At 50.4% G+C, this 21291-nt stretch overlaps 5 protein-coding genes and 1 non-coding gene across 6 annotated transcripts; 3 read left to right on the top strand and 3 right to left on the bottom strand.

The window, feature by feature from the left end:
- The first annotated feature begins 2397 nt into the window (after nt 1–2397).
- Nucleotides 2398–2469, top strand: LOZ57_002747. The gene has a single exon. It is a non-coding gene; the product is annotated as a tRNA-Arg (tRNA).
- A 1184-nt stretch (nt 2470–3653) lies between these two features.
- On the top strand, nt 3654–4940 carry LOZ57_002746 (uncharacterized protein; the record flags this gene model as incomplete). The annotated part of the gene is made up of 2 exons (XM_049251808.1): nt 3654–3906; nt 3988–4940. The coding sequence occupies 2 exons, from the start codon at nt 3654–3656 to the stop codon at nt 4938–4940; spliced, it is 1206 nt and encodes a 401-aa protein (XP_049109126.1).
- An 843-nt stretch (nt 4941–5783) lies between these two features.
- On the bottom strand, nt 5784–7997 carry KRE6 (beta-glucan synthesis-associated protein; the record flags this gene model as incomplete). The annotated part of the gene is made up of 6 exons (XM_049251807.1): nt 5784–5835; nt 5886–6366; nt 6416–6938; nt 6988–7089; nt 7144–7324; nt 7390–7997. The coding sequence occupies 6 exons, from the start codon at nt 7995–7997 to the stop codon at nt 5784–5786; spliced, it is 1947 nt and encodes a 648-aa protein (XP_049109125.1).
- Nucleotides 7998–13823: 5826 nt separating this feature from the next.
- LOZ57_002744 (uncharacterized protein) lies at nt 13824–15919 on the top strand (the record flags this gene model as incomplete). The annotated part of the gene is made up of 9 exons (XM_049251806.1): nt 13824–13872; nt 13925–13993; nt 14050–14156; nt 14214–14387; nt 14443–14828; nt 14886–14934; nt 14994–15360; nt 15413–15514; nt 15585–15919. The coding sequence occupies 9 exons, from the start codon at nt 13824–13826 to the stop codon at nt 15917–15919; spliced, it is 1638 nt and encodes a 545-aa protein (XP_049109124.1).
- A 326-nt stretch (nt 15920–16245) lies between these two features.
- On the bottom strand, nt 16246–16837 carry LOZ57_002743 (uncharacterized protein; the record flags this gene model as incomplete). Its single annotated transcript, XM_049251805.1, has 2 exons — nt 16246–16523; nt 16597–16837. The coding sequence occupies 2 exons, from the start codon at nt 16835–16837 to the stop codon at nt 16246–16248; spliced, it is 519 nt and encodes a 172-aa protein (XP_049109123.1).
- Nucleotides 16838–17576: 739 nt separating this feature from the next.
- Nucleotides 17577–19047, bottom strand: RPL3 (60S ribosomal protein L3; the record flags this gene model as incomplete). Its single annotated transcript, XM_049251804.1, has 5 exons — nt 17577–17832; nt 17890–18563; nt 18631–18787; nt 18854–18911; nt 18987–19047. 5 exons carry the CDS (start codon nt 19045–19047, stop codon nt 17577–17579), a joined length of 1206 nt encoding a protein of 401 aa, XP_049109122.1.
- Nucleotides 19048–21291: the final 2244 nt, after the last annotated feature.

Here is a 21291-nt window from a genome sequence, read left to right as displayed (position 1 = left end):
AGTATGCGTGACTACTGTTTCTGACTCTTCATATGACAATCAGCTACTTGACGAACCACGGCTCGGACAGAAACGGAGACTGGTACATAAGGGTCCCCACTACGCAGTGACGGGCACGGGGAATCCAGACTGCCGAGGTCGAGGGGCGCAGCGTTAGTGGAGGGCAAGACTTACCACAAATCGGGTGGGCGGCGGGCGCTCGGACAGTCAAATCTGTATCCAGCCAACAATACCGAAAGTGGCTTCAGGGCGCATTGCAATTGATGGTGCCGACAGGGGATGCAGAGGACGTTTTGATGACTGATGGACACGGTGTCTCTTGTGGTTAATGCTTCTTAAAGTGGCATCTGAGCACATTAAGGAATGTGCGAACCAGACCAGCTCACGTGCGGGCGTTCTTCCATCCAGGTCCAACGCTACAGACTTGAATGGAGCAGCACAAGCAACATATTGTGACTCACAAACGGGGAGAAGCCGTCATTTTCATCTGTGTCGGCTGTCTGAGGATGAGGAGCTCAGAGTGATCACGAGACAGTGGTGGAGTGAGGTAGCTAGTTAACTAAGCAGTTTGGGGGGCGTGACGGGCGATAAGTCTCCGTCTGCACGCGAGACCCTGCAGTTCTGGATGCTGCTGCTGGACAGGGGACCATGATCATTCGATTTTTGCTGATTTTGAGTGGGAACTTCTTATTATTATCGCCATTGCGGCAGACGTCATGCCGGCTATTCTCGCACCTGATCTCCCCTGGCGCAGAAGAAATATATCTACGGAGTAGCTAGTTAAACTAACTAGTTGGCAGGCGAATAACGGCTGTTGGATTGACAACTGGGGTCGGATGGAGCCAGCCCAGGCCAGACCAGCAGCTCTTTGACTGGAGGATTCTGCCGCCTTGTCAGCGGTCTAGTTCCTCATGTATCCATTCAGATGGCATCGTCAGGCATGGCCCTCCGACACCAACCTAGTATTCCGTGCTGACATTTCGGCGCTCCATATTTTACAGTGGGGAGGTGCTCGGTGTGGCAGTGAAGAAGTAATGAAGTATGGTGGTGATTTCTATAATCAAGCTCTCTAGAGATATACGAAGGTGTATAAACTAGAATGACTAGATTTCTAGCATTAGACATCGATATGCATGGCGTAAATGGAACTCGCAGGCCGGTGATGGTTTCTGTTGGGCTATTTTGCTCCTCGCCCTACGGGACTTCCTGTACGTCCACTTCTTGAAACCTAGCCCCATTCGGGATGCATGGCAGGAGGCGGAGGGCCCACCCTTACACGTAGGGATAGCGAGTGCGGGTTTTCGCACCCCGCAGGGTGACTTGTCGTCCAGGTTGAAATGCCTTTCGAGTTCAACCCGCCCCGATATTATCCTACATTCAGCGCTGGCAGGACACTGCGAAGCTCTTCCCGAGCATCCATGTATACTATGATATTATCTGGGAAACCATAGTAGAGCTTTTCGCGGCGAAATACATTCGCATCGCACAACAAACCCGCTGACGGGTCCTCCTGTAGATGTGAATATGAACAGAACCACCAGCGGCCCGATGTATGATAGCGAGGAGTACATAGGAGCAGGCGGTGAGGGTGGCATGGGCGGGCTACTGCTCTCCGGGAGCTTATGCACGACACAGACCCTTGATATGTACTCTATTTAATGTTGACAAACTTAACATCATCTAGCGATGCATCATTTAGTCAATCGGCGCAAAAGTCGGACGATTGAATACCCACCAACGGGAAGATATTCTCGTGCAGCCCATTCCAGCATATAAACTGAGATATTCTTCAGTGGAGCTGTAGCTGAAAATTTGCTCTTTGAAAACGCGGTGAAAGCGGAAGGTTTTTCCGGTCGAGAAGTCCCGGATGGCGTTGTAGTAGAGAAGAGCCCTGCACGTTGTTACCGGTCAAACTGAAGGGGTTTGACGAACAGGGGGTTTGAAATTGTATGCCTGCTAATGGTGATCTGCCTTATCAAATAGTTATATCAACCATCTTGTTCCGTAGCGGTGTGGAGGCTTCTTTTCTCCGGACCTCTAATATTCAACCCTAGGTATTAGATGCAACCAGATTTTGATGCATATTCTATCAGTGCCGATAATAGAGTCCAGTCCAACAAAGAGCTACTAGTCAACCCACCAAGGTTCATTTATTACAGGGTATCTCATGTGACATGAATATTGACAAAGGGTAAAAAAAACGCAACTGAGTTCAGCGTACAGCGGTGGCTAGGGCTAAGGGAAGTGTGGTTTGATGTAACCAGCGGCATAATCCCGGTCTGCCAATGGCAAATAAACAGACAAATTCCCCAATATCGGTTGATAATAAGAACCATTTTTTAGCCTACACTTGCGGAATAAATCTGGTGAAGCATTTCTTCCATAAAAAAAACAGCTGGACCTGTGGCCCAATGGCAAGGCGTCTGACTACGAATCAGAAGATTGCAGGTTCGATCCCTGCCAGGTTCAGAAAGCTATGATGCTGGCCTGCTGTCCAAATAACTCAATGGCAGAGAAGATTTTTGTACGGGGAGACGGTTGAACACTTCATGCAAGAGCAATCGAGAAGCTCTGACATTTTTAACTGGGGGTAGCAATTCCGCGGGTATCATTTGGGAGTACAATTAGAGTACTCCGTAGTTCTTCCCATATAAAAATAACGCAAAAAAGAACAGGTGCCGTATTTGATGCGGATGCTGGATATAAATAGAGAACGCTCACCTGATTTTAAATGGCCGGCGGATCAACAATTGGCCGAGACGGCCGTGCTGCGATATAAGTGGCTGTGCCGATGCTGACATAACAGCTCATTTTCGCGCGCACCAATCAGCACGCCGGGATGGCAGCCCACCCGCCGCCACTCGCGTCGTATCCGGAACGGTTTTGATACCGTATCGTCTGTGCCGCTTCGGGACATCTGCTGTCCGTTTTCGGCGCGAGTCGCGGCGCGCCCACGAGAACACCGAAGGTCAGGCAGTTGCCTGTTTGGTAGCTAACTACCTCCTAGTTACTTCTCCGCAGCCGCAGCGCCCATCGCATCGCGACCACCATCGCGATACCACCTCTCGCGCCGCCACCGCCCGCGCCCAACCAAGCTGGGGCCCCAGCGTCCCGAAGAAGCTATCGACCATTCGAAGCCAAGGCCCGCCGGCGTGCTCTTTGTCCTGGCACCGCCGCCGCCCATTGGACTGCCGGCCCTAGCTCCTCGTGTTGTCTTTATTTTGTTTCCACTTGCAGGACGGCCGGGACGCCATCAACGCTAATCACATCGTTCGCTCGCCAAAAACGAGTTTCGATGGAGCAGAGCCTCGCTGGCACGCGGGTTGCCCTCTCTGCCCGCAAGGCTGACGCCGAAAAAGAGGTGCGAACCTCTTTTTTCTTCGCGTGTTTCCTTCTTCCTTTGCTTCACCTGAAGGAAGCCTGTTCCCGATATTTCTTCCCCCCTTGTTTCGTGTTGGCCCTATAACTGCTCCTTGCGGGCCGTCTTCGCCGTAAAACTATCAAACGGGCCGTTGAGCTTTCTTCGTCTGAGCGGTTGGTCGCTTGGGAGGTTGTGACGCGCAGATTGAGCCTGGCGAACAGCCTTCGCTCCCGCTCTCAACAGTCAGGTATATGCTTGCAGTTGCTGCTGGACCCTGGTCGTATTGAAAGCTATGCATCGCTACTCTCCATGGACTACCGCCCTTGTGGCCCTACTCTCCCTTGGAGGTGTAGACGCGTCAATACCTTCTTTGCCACAGGAGACTCCTATCGGCCTGATGGCTGCTATTGGAATCTCTCCACGGCCTACAGACCCACCAGGCCTCCCTGCCGGCCTTCCTCGCGAGCTGATGCCTCGTCAGAAGAAGACTACTCTCCCACTGCCTCCTCCAGGCTATTATTGTGGGCTGGTCGAAGGCGACCCTGGTATGTAGGACTCAGCGATGTTGCTATTATGATGAGCTGTGCCGTGCATTCCTTTACTTACTTGTCACCTTTCTTATGCAGAGAACTTGTTGACCTGTGTCAATGCCAGAGCAAACTGCGTTCACCAAGGCACCGCCATTGGCTGTTGTGTGAGCAAAAATATACAGGACTGCACAAACGTGCCGTCCACATGTGTCAACTCTGCCGACGCTTGTGATGCTGCTTGCAAGGCAAACACAAGAGTGCTGAAATGCACTGTCACAACAGAACCATATTGTGGAATATATTCCTTTGCAGGAGGATCAACGTTATTTGGCTGCCGAGCATTTGCAACAGTGACGTCCTCGGTACAAAAACTAGACGATTACTATTCCTCGGTTTATGGTGCGAGCTGGACCACCGCTTTAGCAGCCTCGACATCTAGTATCATCGACATCCCAACGCGCAGCTCCGGCGGCGTCTCCACTTCCTCCAGCCAGACATCGTCCACCACCGCATCGGGCTCCAGCTCACCAAGTCCGGACGACAACAAAACCCTCTCAAGTGGCGCCATTGCCGGCGTAGTTGTCGGTGCCTGTGCCGTGGTCGGTATCATCGTTGCCTTTGTCATCTGGTTCTCCTGTGTTAGGAAGAAAGACAAAGAAGCCACGGGCCCTCCCATCGCCCCATCTGATGGCCCTCCACCTAATCAAGAGCAATACACCGGCCAGCCCCCCAACCCTCAACTTGGTTACTACGCGCCCGTCCCGCAAGAACAAAAACCCGTCGACACCGCCCAGCCACCCTCTTATGGCTACGAAAAACCACCTCCACCCCCAAACATGGCTGAAATGCCCGGCTCGGGCCCGCAACCACCGTTGCCTAACTCGCTCCAAAGCGGCCAGGCTGCGGATTACTACAACCAGCGCGCAAGTATGGGACCGCCCAGTCCACTGAGCCCCGGCACAGTAAGCCCCGGGAGTCCAACGGCAATGCACTCGACGCATGCTGGCCCGGTGCCCGAGCAGATCTACGAAATGGGCCCGGGACGATGAGAGGTCATATCAGAAAATAATACCCGCGTTGAAAACTTTTTACAGGATTTAATGAGCGATGGATTTGTGTATAGTGCCATTTTGCTACTGGTGAGACGAAGATACTAGGATCAGTCATTCACTCATTTGGTAGTTTCCTGTCCGTACCTCTCTATATCCCCAGCCTACTCTATGTTGTTCATATTCTGCCCATCCACATACTATTGTTATAATTGATATTGTTTGTTCGCAAGCATTATGATTGTGTTTATATGCATGGAGTACATGTCATTCATATATCTTGTTTATTAGCCTCCCTTGTTTTCCATTTTCACCTAAAAGTATGCTAGCCATTTAGAGGTTTGATCTTGTTAAACATGAGAAGTGAATACTGTACGCATGTAAACATACACATGGGATATCAAGGGTGGATCAAGGATATCCAAATGTATGGCACTTGTATAGTGTGAATCGAAGTGCTACTGCCTGTTTTACAGATTAAATGCATACATCACGAACTACCATTAGAAGCCTACAGCTTCATGGTGACAAGCATGTAACGGCCCGGGAACATCTTGAATAATGCTTTCAGGTCTTTATTGAGTCTCAATTTCTTTTGAAAACTAGTTTTCTGGTATCGCCAAATGCCTTGCCCACCGCGCTATGCAACCATCGCAGGGAAGAAGAATCAAGCATTAGAAGTACAAAATTTTGTGTTCAAGAAAAGGAACAGCAGGTAATCTGGTCATAATCATACATTTACGGGAAAGGTAAGGAAAGTGAAAAGGAATAACAAAAGGCAAAGGTTCCACACAAAGATAAAAAAAAGTATGGAAAACTCTCTACCACGAATAAAAAATTACCTTAACACCCATGAACAAATGAGTTCTTTGGCCAAGCATAGTTGGTTTGTGACCTAGAATTCAAGTTAGAGCAAGTCGCCAATGACCTTTCAGTGTTACATACCAGCTTGTTAAATTAGGGTTCATGTAAACGTCCTGGTGCTTTCGAATATATTGGGTTGTTCCCATCCCTGGAGGATCACAAGTCGTGCTCTTTTGATCTGGGTCCTGATATACTCTCACATAATCGAATCGCATTTTGGCCGGTAGCAACGGAGCCAGGCCTGTCATATTTAAAAATGTGAAACTCGGCGAAATACCCAAGTTCATGATGATGGTCAAGGGCTCGACTGGGATCACTCGCTGTCCAACATTGCCATTTGGTCCTATGGCCCGACCGTCAATCTTCCAGGTCTTTTCTTTGCCAACGAACCACGTAATATCTCCCTTCGCGCCAGGTGTGTATTCAAAAGCATAGACTTGGTATGCTTTGCCATCATACCAGTCGTTGTTCAAATTTGTGATGCCAGAAATGGCTTGTTGGAAAGGTCCACCCCGATAACTATTGATATGTGTGACTTTGGGATCATACAGCTCCATGAATTCTAATAAATGTTAACTGAGTTTGCTTAGAATGGGGGTTGGAAAACTAACCATAATTTGGCATATACCAAATATCAAAGGGTGCAATCTGGGCACTCTGAGATACGTCGCCAATTGTTGACGGAATATTCTTATCGAGAGGATGCACACTGGCTTCGATGACATCGATTTCAGGGGCACTACGAGATCTTCCAGGCGTAGGGTGGTCTTCTCCTTTGCAAGTGCAAGCTGGAAGTTTCATACCGGGCAAAAAGCTAAGTCCATCCGACGAGCTTTGGTTTGCAGTGATACCCGCGTCACATTCGTCATGATACGTGTAAGGCCACATTCCTTCAGTTGTTGCAGCATATCCAGCGCGTCCAAGGTTGCCCATCGTCCAGAAACCGGGCCAAAGGCCAGATGTGTCGCCACGAGCGGGAAGAGAGATACTCGCCTCAATACGACCGCCGGTGAAGCAGAGCTGGTTCCACGATTGAACCATACCCGATCGATAATTGAGTCCATGATTTTGGAAGGCATCAAAACGAATTTCAAGAACTCCGTCCTTAGTTGTCACCGCATCAGGGTCGTACCACTGGAAGGAATGTTAACCAAGAACCAACTAATTTTCATAATGTCCTTACCTCCAAATCCTGTGTAACACCGTACCAAATATCAACCGCTTGGAAATAGGGATCATCGCCGTCGAAAAACGTACGCCCATCACGATTGAACTCATCAGAAAACTAAAGATACATCAGCAACGATAGGGAGTAAGATGGGCCCATAGGTTTACGTACCACTAAATCCCACTTTTTCCCGTCTGCAGTCTTGATCGATCTAACTGACTGGGGGGTATCAGGGTCAATTAACGAGGTACGAATATTCTTTAACAAAGGAACATCCCCAACGTCAATACACATAGGATCGCCTCTACAACCAATTTGATCTGGTGGTCGAAAGAGCTTTCCGGCAAACGTGCTGCATGACAAGTATGATCAGCTCAGTGAACAGGATACGCGAAAATGAAAAGACGAGGGCCATACATTACGGGGTAGCCTATGAAGAGGGTTAAAACTCCCATGCAAAGCAGGGCCAAAAACCCAACATTCGCCATGCCTCGTTTTGTGAAGATGCGACAGTCTCGTTTTTTGTCGCTGGGGTCAGGATTATGCATTTCATCGTCCTTTTCCACGTCATGCGGGTAGACGATGAGATCCTTGTCGGGTAAAATAGCAAATTTCTCAACTACCGTTTGTGTGTTGATTTCCTCATCATCACTCCCTGCTCTTGATGGCAATTTTGATTGGAGGAGTGAGCTTTCCAGGTAGTGTCGACTGTTACGGCTACCACCATCGGAACTCCAGCTAGTTCGGCGAGAGGAACGAGACGGTGCGTCGACAACATCTTTGCGGTGATTCTCAACATATTCACGGTATGCTTGTGCTCGCGATTGAGGGATAGTTAGGTTGTTTTCCGACAAAGTTTCAGCCCGACCAATGGGGGAATATGGAGGTTCGGGGGGTGTGATTAACGGGCGAGAGGCGTTGGGTGATTCCTGGGCACTCCCAGGTTGATCATTAAAGGGATCCTCGTAGCCAGAATTCAGACGAAGATGAGGCACATTCCTCGGCGGGTCGTCGGGAGGAGCCATGGCTGTAGACGGTGGTGAAAACTAAGAAAGAATCTCGCTTGAAATGCAAGTGCGGCGTCGACGTTCGACAAACGTTGAGGTGTAGATTCCAAGAAAATTCAGAATTAAAAGTTCGAAATTAAAATCCGACGATCAGGCAAGTCATTGACATCATCAAGCCCTGGTGTATGCGAATCCGTGGTAGACGGTATGGACGTAAAAATGCGGAAGCAGAGATCAGGACAGCGCCAGCAGGACGACCGGGAGAGCAAAACGCCAAGCAGAAAGACTTAACGAGTGACTACAGTGAGAGAAAGTGAGTTTAGGGGGCAGGCGGACAGCGAAGGAGGCCGAGCGACACTTACCAGGGCAGAAAAATCGAGAAAACGAGAGACAAAGAAAGGCAGGAAATTGGCGGGAGGCTGGCCAACCAAGCTCTGAAGCAGCGGTTTCGTCGTCAGCAACGGGACGGCGAGAGTGGAAAGTTCAGCGGGAGAAACAGCGGTTCAAGGAAGTTAATCAAGGCAGTGGAACCGGTGGATCCAGAGAGATGAGCAGGCAGATACCACAGCTACACTGACAGGGAGACGACGAGACTCAATTGATATGAGAGAGAGCGAGGGCGGAGAGAAGGGCAGATGAATAGCAGGATGGCAGGATACAGAGGATGAGAGGAGAGGAGAGAAGGTGGCAACACGCGGTGGTTTCGCGATGTGAGGTCGTCGTGCAACAAGAGCAGAGATAATAATAGCGACAGAGAGAGAGAAGAGAAGAGATGAAAGAAGAACACTTACAGGCAGCAGAGCAACAGGCACAGGAGAAACAGCAGAGCCAGGCAAAATTATTGGCTGTCTTCCTCTCAGAGGAGGATGTGGATGGTGGTGAGGATCAAGCTGGGCGGGCGAGCGGGTTGTGCAAGCGAGCCGGGAAGGGCAGGGTAGGGTAGGGCAAGGAGGGCGGGTGGCACGCAGGCAGCAGTCAGAGAGTGAGCCAGAGGATGCAGTCCCAGGGAGAGCAGAGCAGGGCAGACAGAACAGAACACATCGACAGAGACAGGCCGGAGGCGGCGTTGAGTTTGAAGGATTCGGATCTAGAACGTGCGCTGCTCCCCTGAATTGCGACGTTGCCTTGGGGGCGCCAACCGCACGCCCGACACCACACCCAGCCGTCTAGGTATATTGCCCGTACTGCTGGCTCGAGGAGGAACTCGATACGCATCAGCGCAGCGCAGCGCAGCGTCCGCTACGGCGGACAGATACCGCCGGTATCGAGCTGCTCGCCAACAAAGCGGCGGCGGGCGCGTTTCGAAAACAAGACGGCCATACCGCGCTAGTACCGCGGCGCCCCACTTCCCCTGGCCTTGCGTGCCGCCCATTGGCTGCACCCCCAGCCGCCACTGGGCCAATCAGACGCCGCACAACGCCACGATCCGCGCCGTCGCCACCTACCATTGGCCCGCGCTTGCCCGCCGCCGGAACGGGCTGGTCACGTGCTGCAAATCCGCTTCGCGCTTACGTGGCCGGCGGATGACCTCATCATGAAACACGCCGCGCCGTTGCCCATCGCAGCCATACTACGACTACAGCGGCGGTCACGGTTCGCGCGGGATTAATTTCGCCAGTCCGTCTCCCTGGTTGGATCAGCACGGCGGCCCTGGCCTCAATCTCCCGGCTTGGCCGGTGCACGAGCCCGCCGCGCGCGACAAGCCGCCGACGGCGCACCACCACTAAAAAGCCTCCCGCGCCGCCCGCTCGACGCTCCGCTCGCCAGCCGCAGCGAGCCGTCGGGAGTGGTGTCGTGTGTAGTGGCCGGCTTCGCTACAAGTACTCCCTCGTGCCCTGGACACCTGCTTACTTCCTTACAGGTTCTGTCCTACACCGGCTGCGATTTTCCCCGTCCCTCCCGCCGCGCTGAGCCAATGTCGAGACCAACCAAACTGTCGCTGCAGCTGCCGAATATCACACGACTGTTCAAATAACCTCTGGTTTGAGTCGCCTGACATTCTCCTCGTAACCGGAGCGCTGTTCTTTTCCAGCTGCATACTCCGGCCCCTTCTTTTTTCTATTTTGAATTCATCCGTCACCAGAATCCACTGTTTTCATGGGTTACCTGATCTGCGAGGCGGAACAATGTACTCGTCCGCAAGCCTCGCTTCGCCATAACCTTTGTCATTCCTCCTGACCAACGTAGCCTCATTATCGTGCGCGTCCGGGAGAAATGCCTTTCGGGGTTTGCGTTTTGTCCGCGGGGCCTTCCGGGCTTCTTGTCACCATACGTAAGGCCTGAGGGAAACGTCTTCTCTTGATCGTCTAAGCGCAGGCACCGCCCGCCAAAACATTGCTGTGCTGACTCCGTAGAGTCAGGAGTTCGTTACAGCCAGGCAGTTCCAAGACCACATAACGTCACTTGAGTGATTTATTTACTTCGTAGGCCGTCCTCCCATACTCTGTACACGCAACTTGGACTGGCATCCGAGAATTGGCACCAAGCCAATAATCAAGAAAAAAAAAATTAAACCAAAAAATTTGAAAAATACAAAACGGGAGCATTTGAGTAATACTGTCAACTAACTACCTATACCTGTGCGAGTCTTACACTTATCCTGAAGGATGTGCTTCACGCCACCTTGTATGCATTTTTTTATTCTATTTTTCTTCTTTTGCCATCGTGTTCTTCTGCTGGTTGACTAATAATTATTTCGGTGGAATACATAGTTAGCCAAAATACACTCGAGACTGTGGAGAACATTGGACACAAGTTTCGGCTTCGATCAGGGACAACAACTGATCATCGCTGCGTCGCCATCATCTTACATAGTTAGGTGTATGGAGTACTCCGTACTCTGTTGATAAAAATAAAAATTTTCATTGACGTGACGTCAATTGTGCACGTACGGAGCACTGGTGTATCAATCTGCGATGTATCAAGGTACTTCACACGTCTCCCAAAGAGGCCGTCCGTCTCATTCTATTCTTTTTCAATCAGGTATCCCGACTCCACATTCGCTAGATCACGTAGGAAAGGCGAGCGAGCGCCGTCACCACTGGGGAAGAAAAGAGGAGAAAGTTAAGAGGCATTTGGACAGAGCGGGGTTCCGTGCCTTGGGCAACTGTCCTGGGATGGTCAGTCTGACACCAAATTTTAGGATCCGCGATTCTTGCTCACACCACTCCATACCGTGATGTCTATACATGAAAGCACGATCGTGTTAGTTGAGAGCAAGGGCGGGCTGTTACCCCATCCTCCCCCGCCCACTTCCGTGTCGTTGAGGTCGCGTTGTGTATACCGGGCTCCACAAGATGTATGGCATACGTACGTACATCTTTTGTGTCTGTAGTGACCGTCCGGGTGTGGAGAAAACAGTGTTCTATAAACAGGTTAGACAAATATGATAGTGCCTGATCCCAGAGGAGGATTATTATCCGCTGTGCTGTGGTAGGATGATCTTTTTACGTTCATGCAAAGAGAGCACGGACACTAAAATCGCTGTCCCACCTGTCAGTTCCTGCTTCCAGAGGATCCGACCAGAATAAAACTCGGGCCCAGCAAAGAGGAGCGGGAAGGAAATGTAACCAGAGGGCCAGCAGCGATATGATCATACGATGTCCCATGCAGAATTCACTCGACGCTTTAGTGTAAAAGAAGAGAGAAGAATGCATGTTTGCGCGATTATTTGACTTGAGGTGGTTTGGCAAAGATAGAAGTCCATGAGTACCGGGAAGCGCCGCCTTGTTCCTCCTCGCCCAGACCCCGGCAAATGATTTCGGTAAGGTTCAGGTTGCGAGTACGATGAGGGTTGGCATGACTCGGCCGGATGTCGTTTGAGGCCGTGGGCCTTATCGGGTGCACATCGTGGGGGGTCGATTTCCTCGGTGAGAATGGCATTCCTCAGACCGTGAAACCCCTTTCGAGCGGTAGCGCCAAACGTCCGCTGTATACGCTGCGGAGAGGCCTCCGGAGACACCGCAAGTGCAGATATACGGGGGTCCCACTAGGACATCGGAATTTATGTCGGTGTAACGTGGTTGGGAATTGCGATGATGCTGGAAGATGATATCAACTTCCAACAAGGGTTGCACCCCAACACCGAGAAAATCATTGGTAGGCATCCTGGGCGGAAATGGCGTAATAGAAACTTTTTCTAACACAACAGCAAGACGCTCACAGCATAAGCAACAGTATGGCTCAGCGAAGAAAGCTTTTTGGCAATAAACATGGCCATCTCCCAGCTTCCAAGCAAATTGGTGCGAAACTTCTTTTTTCATAGCCAGGTACTCCGTGCATTCAAATGATATCACTGGCGGCACCCCGACTTCCAAGACTGCCTGGTTAATTTCAAAAAGGCATGGCAAAACGCTTGCACAGCAATGGCGCCTCTTAGCCAGCCAACTCAAATCTTCGCTTCCAGAAATTCGACATGGCAGAGTTGCCTCAATGGCAATGCACTCGAGCCCAGGGGTGTTCTATGCGAACGCAGCCACCTTCAAAGACAGATGTCCAGGTGTTTCAGCAAACCACCGCAATATGGCGGCTTTCCGCTCCAGCCAGCGGCAGCAGCCTGGTTTTTGCGCGAATCGGAGCGCTCGCGGTCGCGGAATGGTATCTTATCTGGGAAGGGCATCCAATGATCGGGCGGCACGGCGGAGAGGTCGCTGCCCGGGGTTTCAGGCCCGGTCCGGGATCCTATACTTAGGCATAGGACTGCATGGCGGAGCTGGTTCCTGGCGGGTCTCTCGCGCACACAAGCACGGCGATTCTGAACACTTGCAGTTTGAAGGCGGCGCGCTTGGCGACGCTGAAACCCGCGCCAAGCTGCCCAGCCGCCTAGCCGATTCTCGCGCTCCGCCACCCAAATGCCACGCCGATCGGTAGACGCGCGCCAGGCCAAACTAGGCTAGCCCGTGGCGCGGTCTCTCACCGTAGCCTATCACGCCACGCCGCCCGCACGTCGCCCAACCAGCGGGCGCAGATAGCCGCTGCGCTAGGCCCGATCCGAGGCTAAGGGTGGTGGCTTGAGGCCAGCGGCGTGTGCGCGTAAATCCCGCTCCGCTTCGACTCCGTTGACTTCACACTTACTTCTCGCAAGCCAGGAACCACAACCCACATTCCACCGCCGCCAGACTGGTTTTTTGGCTGGTGGTAGTGCGTTGTCGGGACTGACTGTCCAACACTCGCTGAACTCTAATGCCTTTTCTTTGGGGAGTGCTCGCCGCGCTTTGTTCGCGCTGCTCCCGGCTCCACTCCCTGGGCCGTTGCATCTCGAGGACGCTATGCTGGTATTATTGGCCCCCAGCAGCGAGGCGGGGGGTGTTCCGCCCAGTCGGCAAAGTCGGATCCTGACTTTGCTGGCTTGATAATCTACTTTCCGCCAAGCGGACGATCCGCTGGGTGGTTACAATAGTCACCAAATATGGATCGGGTTCCCCCATACTTTGCTGACGCGCACCATCGAGGCGAAGGAAAGCACCAGCGGGATCACTCCAATCGCCAAGCAGGCGATCCAGTTGGCGCACTTGCTTGTCGCAGGCGACACTTTTTCAGGACGAGCCGTAACGGCCTCTGTTTGAACACAATACTCCCCCCATTTCATATCGTTCCCCAAGGCCGTGTCATTCAAGGGGGCACATGCCTACCCTGAGAGAATAGATATTGCCAATCTTTTAAGTCTGAGGATCCCTTATCCATCCCTTCTTTTTGCTCTTTCTCTTTTGTTCGTGTTTTCGTCATTCTTCGCTTTTTAAATGAATTCATTCCTCTCTGGTAGAGACTAGCCAACACTTCTTGGTCAAGCGCCTTGCATCCAGGTACTGCAGGCAGTATCTACATCGTGGCCCTCGCTCGCCCGTCATGCCTACCCTCGATCTCAGCGAGCTGAATATTGTGCTCTCGGTCCTAGGTTCGCGGAGCCTGATCTCCTGGACATGGCCGTCATGCTAATCGACTGGCAGGGGGCTTTATCCTGCTCTATGGGGTCATCTCCTCCAAGATCAAGAATGTCTGGTATCTTGGAGAAGCACGTAAGTGGCAATACCGTGCCCCTTTCGTTTCTCTGCTTAACTGTGTCGTGTTGTAGTACCCGCCGTCGTTTTTGGGATAATTCTAGGGCCGATTGCATCGAAGTTCATTGAAGCTCAAAAATGGGGTGTTGGGGCACCGGACCAGCAGAATGCCATTACTCTGGTACATATAATTCCCCCTGGTTTTGATTTCGATGAACGAGTACTTAATTTGATATAGGGAATCACGCGTGTAGTTATCGGGGTCCAGCTTGTGATTGCTGGGTTTCAACTGCCTGCAAAGTATCAGATGTCTCGTTGGAAAGAAATGCTGATCTGCTTGATTCCAATCATGACAATCATGTGGTTGTGCACAACCGGATGCATTCTGCTCACAGTCCCCAAACTAACCTTGGTAAATAGAAGGTCCTCCTCTCAAAATACTTCATCTCCTAATAATCCTTGTTTAGTTGACTGCGTTGGTTATCGGTTCCTGCGTAACCTGCACGGACCCAATTCTCTCCCAAGCCATCGCGAAAGGCCCCTTTGCAGATAAGTTTGTTGCTCGAGACCTTCGTGAGATCATTTCTTCTGAAGCTGGCGCCAACGACGGATTTGGATTTCCCTTTCTCATGCTTGCAACTTACCTTATCCGATACGCCAATGTACCTGGAGCAGGAGAAAACCATAAACTTCATACGAGATCCGGGGAAATTGGCCGTCTTGGTGGAGGAGTTGGAAAAGCCCTTCAAATGTGGGTGGTGGAAACCTGGCTATACATCGTGCTCATGAGCGTTGCATATGGTGCCATTTTCGGCTTTGCAAGCTGCAAAATTCTTAAATTTTGCCTTAAAAGGTATGCCGTAACAATTGTTTTGCACCCGTGACACATATTAACTGTATCTGTGACCAGACGGTGGATTGATAACGAAAGCTACCTACTCTGGCCGTCCGCAATGGGTGTAAGTAGCCCAGGATTTGCTTGTGTGTCCGCAGGAAATTAACTAACTGGGGTTTGCAGTTTTTCATCGTCGGCACATGTGGTGCCCTCGGGACAGATGACCTTCTTGCTTGCTTCGTTGCCGGGAACGCGCTCAACTGGGATGGAGGTTACCTGAAAGAATCCGAGGCACGACATGACGAAGTCAACTCGTGCATTGACGTATTGCTCAATTTCGGAGGATTCATGTATATTGGGTCCATTATTCCGTGGAGCGAATTTCACCAGCCAGATGTCACAGGAATCACCTATCCCCGCCTCTTTGCTTTGGGTTTCCTCGTCATGGCCTTCCGTCGCCTTCCTGCTATTCTTCTGGCCTATAAATTCATCCCGAAGGTCTGCAAGAACTGGAAGGAGGCGTTGTTCATGGGCTATTACGGACCAATAGGTGAACCATCACCTTTTAACTCTTCTGCCAAGGATACTTACACCTTCTACAGGCATTGGCGCTGTGTTCTACCTCGAGCATACCCGTCACTTGTTTCCAAAGTTAGGTAAAGGCGACGCAGAAGAGACGAACTTGATCAGGGCTCTTGGGCCCAGTAAGTCCTCCATCCTTACTTTTCGTGCCCTGTGCCAGCTATTTTATCCTATTTCTCTGACATTTTCTAGCGGTCTACTGGCTCGTCCTCTTCTCTATTGTCTTCCACGGTCTTTCAATTCCTGCTCACAATCTCATTAATAAGGCCCTCGGTGTAATACCGATTGTAGATCCTTCTGGCCCTGCTGAGATACGGCCGTTGTCTTTGCACATGCAACTACCCAAGAACAGCGCCGTCAACAACAAACGCCAATCTATTATGGCATACAATCGCTTCTCGCGTGCTAACTACCCAGAGGATGTGGGTTGGGAGATACCCATGACCCGGCCGGCTGACTACGAATCGACCTATTCTCAGCCGCGCAGGGCACCCGTTATACGCTATGACGATAGTGTCAAAATATAGCATGATCATTCGAGCACACTGCATGGTAATGTTAAGGCAAGTGTAGATGTCTCCCAATTTCAATACCTAGATGTCCAACTCTGCAAGCCAGCTGTGAGTTCGAAAATTCAAACAGTTACTCTAGATTTAGAGGTATCATAGATTTTTTTAGGGCGTCTAGCTAGCTAGTTGTAGACGGACTCTTGAAAATCTTCAAGCGCTCTGCTCAGTCCTAATGCATTTGTATGGTTACTAAGGCGTTTTAAAACGAGTTTTGCATTTGGGTTAGATGTTCCTATATATATATATATATTTATATTATGAAGCCTTTGGATATCTATTTCAGCTTAACTCTCTATGGCCCGTGCCTTCATTCCCAGAAGACGATGTTCCTTCTTATCTAAGCCCATGACCCAGTATTCCATCCGGGTATCACTGTGTTGAACCCTATATACCTTCAGCTCTGGTTCCGACGTACCTTTGGCTTCCGAGCCTGTAACCGCAGTTCGGATGGCGTCGTAGACAGCTTCATATTGCTTACGCGGGTCAAAAGAGGTCTCAGGGAGGGTTGAAATTTCCACACTAGGTTTGTTTTTCCCGAGTAAAATCAAAGACTGGAAGTCATCTGGAAAAAGTGTCGGTTAGTACCATATACGCAATATAACCATCCCATACTTTGAATGGAATTTTCAATGTACCTGTTGTTGGCCATTTCCCTTCCATGGCTTTATCCCACTGCAATGTCACTGGCTCAAATTCCTCATCTGCATCAGATACATAGTACATCTCCACATTTTTTAGCACTTGAGGAACCTGCTGGTTTTCCCCAACAGATTGAGTGGTATGAAATGACTGGGTAGTTGACGTTGACTTGACGGTGGCGGACGGGTCGGCGTTAGCGCTCTCAAGGAATGAAGAATAGGCATCATCAGACGACATGGTAGGCAGATCTTTCAAGGAACTGTGACAGGATTTGGAGAATTGTCGGGTGGTGTGGTGTGCACTGTTGTTCCTGTTTGCGGGGCGGTGGACCGTGTGAGACGATGCGTACTGGCGCAACTGAGGAGGCGATACAACGGTTAGGTATGGAATGGCAGATACAGAACGTTGCTCCTTTTGGAGGGCTGGATGTACCGGAATCGTATGCGATGCAAGAGGCTGAAATAAGGGTCGGGGTTGAAAGACGTAAAAATGTGGGAGGAAACTGGGAGTCGGTGATACGGCTCGCCGGGAATAGATGACGCAATGGCTGCTCTCAATGAAGGCCACGCGGGGTGATGGGAAACGAGGTGGGCGTGGACGCACCATTTTTCTTTGGAGAGTTAGAAATGATTGACAGTAGAAAAAATTTACGATTGGGATAATGTTCTTAGGATTTTTTTAAGCTGGTACAGGTACGTATTTATGTATGCACACACATACGTACATACATGCAGCTGTGAGCCGTGGCGAATGAAGCCTCCACCGCAAGTATATCTCAAGACAGTGAGCTGATGGCATAACTACGGTGATATCTACGAAATTATTAGATGTCATGAATGTGTGCGTCAATCATCATACATTTTATTAGAAGAACCCGTAGAATTGAATTTTCCTGTCATCGACGTAGATACAACCGCTGATGAAAAGATAAACATGCTCCACATCAACCCCAACCAGAACAAACAACAGAAAGATTTCATGGGGCCACGGCCAAATCTTTCTTGAGAGTACCCATGAATGCCCGCTTTTCGGCAGGAGTCTGGTAAGCACCGTGGCCGAATTTGGAAGACGTATCGATCCATTTCAATTCCACCTTTTCTAAGGCCTTGCGGCTGACTTGTGGGTAGAGGGTTTTTCTGAGAGTGAGGACTCGCTTCTTCACGCCGGGGCAAGATCCCTTAAGGATGACGAAGTCATTTTTAACCTCACCATATCTGACGAAACCGCCCATTCTAAGATTCTGTTAGCATATAATGAAACAATTCAGGAGAGAGGATTGAAGAACATACGGAGTAATCTGCTTCTTGCTGACATCGAAGTCAGTAGAGGCATTACCCTCATCTGCACCCTTTCCAATGCGGTAGATCTTGTGGTTGACGGAGGTACGATGATGATAACCGTCTTGACCAGCACGGGCAACAGTCCACTGGACGTGGGATGGATGCCAAGCACCAATACAGGCCACCTTTCGCAGACCCTTGTGGGTCTTACGAGGAAGTTTCTTGGTTCCCCATCTGCTCGTAACACCCTGGAAACCGTGACCCTTCGTAACAGCAATGACATCGATCATCTCATCTTGCTCGAAAATGGTGTCAATTTCAATTGGCTTCTCGAATAAGCCGTGGGCGAAGTCAACCTTCTCAGGAATAGAGCCACCGTTGACCTGGATTTCCATAAGGTGAGCCTTCTTTTGCTTGAGAGGGGTTTTGCGGATCTGGGTGTGTGCAAGGAGGCGGACAACGGTGCAGTATTTCTTAATGCGCTCGAGTTCGCGAGTGACGGAAGCGCCCTTGTTGTCCGAGTAGTTCTTGGCATACTTTGTGAAGGCCTTCTTCTTGCTCTTGTACCAGTTCTTGTAGAACCGTCTCTTGATTTCGTCGCTCAAGTGCTCGGCCCAGACAGTGGTTAGCGATCGGAGACCGCGGGGGGTTTCGATATATCCAACAACACCAACAGCAATCATCTGCAATACCGATGTTAGTCAAATAAAAGCACCCACCAAGGGCCGTTTTTGGGGGTGGTTGTCGTACGGGAGGAGTTTCAATGACTGTGACAGCTTCAACGACCTCCTTCTTGTGCATCTTGGCACCAGGACGCTCAAGATCGCGGACAGTTGTCGTCATACCGGCCTTATAGCCCATGGCGGCAGTGAGGTGAACAGGCTTCTTGGGGTCATCCTTGGGGAAACTGGTTTGGAAAAAAGCTCAGTATGGAATCCCACATGCTATTTAGTCGTTGATTATTCCAACTAACCTCTTAACCTTTCCTCGGTGTCTAGCACTGCGCTTCCGTGGCAAGAAGGCAAGAGAGCCTGATTTCTCATTGTCAGCCAAATTGTTATTGAACGAGAGATGCCACGCATTGTCTAAAATCGGAATTCACGAACCGTGCCGAGGGGCTTCGAATTTCCGGTGACTCCTAAATGCCACAAGGTGATTAGCAACCATACGTTTCGCGATTCAATTGCGATTGCCATATGGAACAATACTCACATCTTGAACCTGTTTTGCGTTAGTAGACGGGTATGGTGAGAGTCCTGTCAGTTGGAAGAAAATTGAGGGCAAATCGATATTTTGTGTGGTTCGGCCGCTTGTGTGCGCTTAGCTAAGCGAGGTCTGGAAGGAAGCAAACAGGCCAAACAGAATTAGGTGTTTGGTTTGTTTGTCTCGCGAGACGCTCACACGTGATTTTGCCGCAAACAGAAGCATCACCGGCGGAAGGGAGTCATGCTAGTACGAGACAAACATCGTTGCGATTCATACTCCAACTGCGTGGGAACAACACGGCTGTTTCACGTCACGAAGCGAGGACGTTTTGCGTTTGGAATGGAAGGATGGCCCGCGAGTAGTTGTAATTGTCTCGCCGGAACATTTTTATGACTTCAGCCAGGAGTCTCCTTCAGGCGCCGCGTTTCCGAGGATGTCATCTGTTATTATTATCATTTCGCGATCTCTGCTCTGCAGCTATGAAGTAAACCAACTGTGGTGTGGATGGTCGCATTCACATGGCAATCCAGCCGGCTACTCTGTGGTACATAGGACAGGGATGCTTGTCTTGTCTGCTCCGTCCTCAGTTTTTCAAACCTGATTTTCTGGGGGATTGGGAAGAATACGAAAGCTTCTGAGGAGGGGTCATGATTATCGTGGATGCAAACGGCGGTCTTGCATGTCTCTGTCCACAGGCACCTAGCACCAGATCTCTTGCCAAGGGACTCTAGGCGCTGATTGTCGCACGTGTGAAAGAGTGCTGTGCTGGTGACTCCAGAGCTTATGCAACACCAGCGGGAGAGCCATGGCCGTGTCGGGCCTTTACCCCTCGTTTCGCGACAGAGATGCACACGGCCTTTGGAAAGCTTTCCTGCCTGATTGATGCTGCACTCTATATGTATAGGTCGTCATCGGTGGTGGTTGACATGAGCGTTTTAGGTTTGGTTCCACTGCGATCGATGCCTCGGGTTGATGATGGAGGGTGCATTCGGCGTTGATCGAGGCGGGAAAGATCCCCGGCCCCACCGAAACGGCAGGATACAGGCGATAGGTGCATATAATAGTTAGACTACACGGAGGCCACGCCGGCCAAGGAGTGAGAATACTGGGGTGGTTGCTGCGTCCGTCTTCCTATTATTATTATTATGATTATTATTATTATTGCGACTCCCGTAGGATGAAAGAGCGGGTCTGTCGTTCCTCGCTCGCTGTTGGCATTCAGCGCCTGGCATGGGTTTATACTTTTCTTTCGCAAGGAGAACACGAAAAAGCGCGCAACAACGAGGAACATTTTTATTATTTTATTTGGAGGGATAACCGAAAAATACGATCATGGATTTGGGAAAGAGTGGGCCTTTGGCGCCGTGAGATTCTGGAAATTTGTTATGCGGTTTCAGGGATAAGATGTCATTTTAACCTGGCAGGCCAGATGCAAGCGATGGAGTAGCACCAAGAGGACCCACAGATGCTCGATGCTCTGGGCGATGATTGGGTTTGAAGCACAGACTGGAGTGCCATGGGCCCTGGGCCCAGCGAACAGAAGGTTGGGCGGCACCCCTGCGGAGAAAAAAGGTGGTTGGTGGCGTGTTTCAAAGGCTTTTTGGGGCTGACCTAACGGCATCAAGTTAACTATATTGCATTCACCCGCAGCTTAATGCTGGGACGGGAGCTTAAAGGCATGCAGCTCTCTTTTTTTCGCTCAAGCCTCCATTTATTGATTTTTTATTTTTATTTTTAATTTTTTTTTTTCAATCATTTTCGTTTCTCACCTGAGTGTCTTCGCAAATCACCGGGCGCTGCTCGAGATGATCTTTTGAAGCCGTGAATGGGGCACAAGATACCGCGAACTACACTGCGACAGGGAATACGGAAGATCGTAATCAAAGACGCACAACCATGAGCAGGCTGTAATCTCTGTACTCGTGGCCGGAGGCTATTTAATCTGGCCCCATCCCGGGAAAGCTCTCCCGTAGACTCCGTGCCAACCGCCGCCATGGGATCTACCCGCACATTCGTACGCTGAAGATTGAAAAAAAAAAGTTAAACTAGACAACCTTCATCAGAACGAATGTCGTACGTACGCACGGAGAGTACTCCGTAGTCTGTCTCCTGTGACATAAAGGCTGCCTGGCCAATTCATTAACTATCTAACGGCGATTTTTTATTACCATTGCGGTCATCTATCACTCCACTGCTACCTTTGCC

This window comes from Ophidiomyces ophidiicola, assembly GCF_022830035.1.
Source record: "Ophidiomyces ophidiicola strain CBS 122913 chromosome Unknown scaffold_8, whole genome shotgun sequence".
Classification (NCBI taxonomy): domain Eukaryota; kingdom Fungi; phylum Ascomycota; class Eurotiomycetes; order Onygenales; family Onygenaceae; genus Ophidiomyces; species Ophidiomyces ophidiicola.
This window is presented reverse-complemented; position numbering and strand designations above follow the sequence as displayed.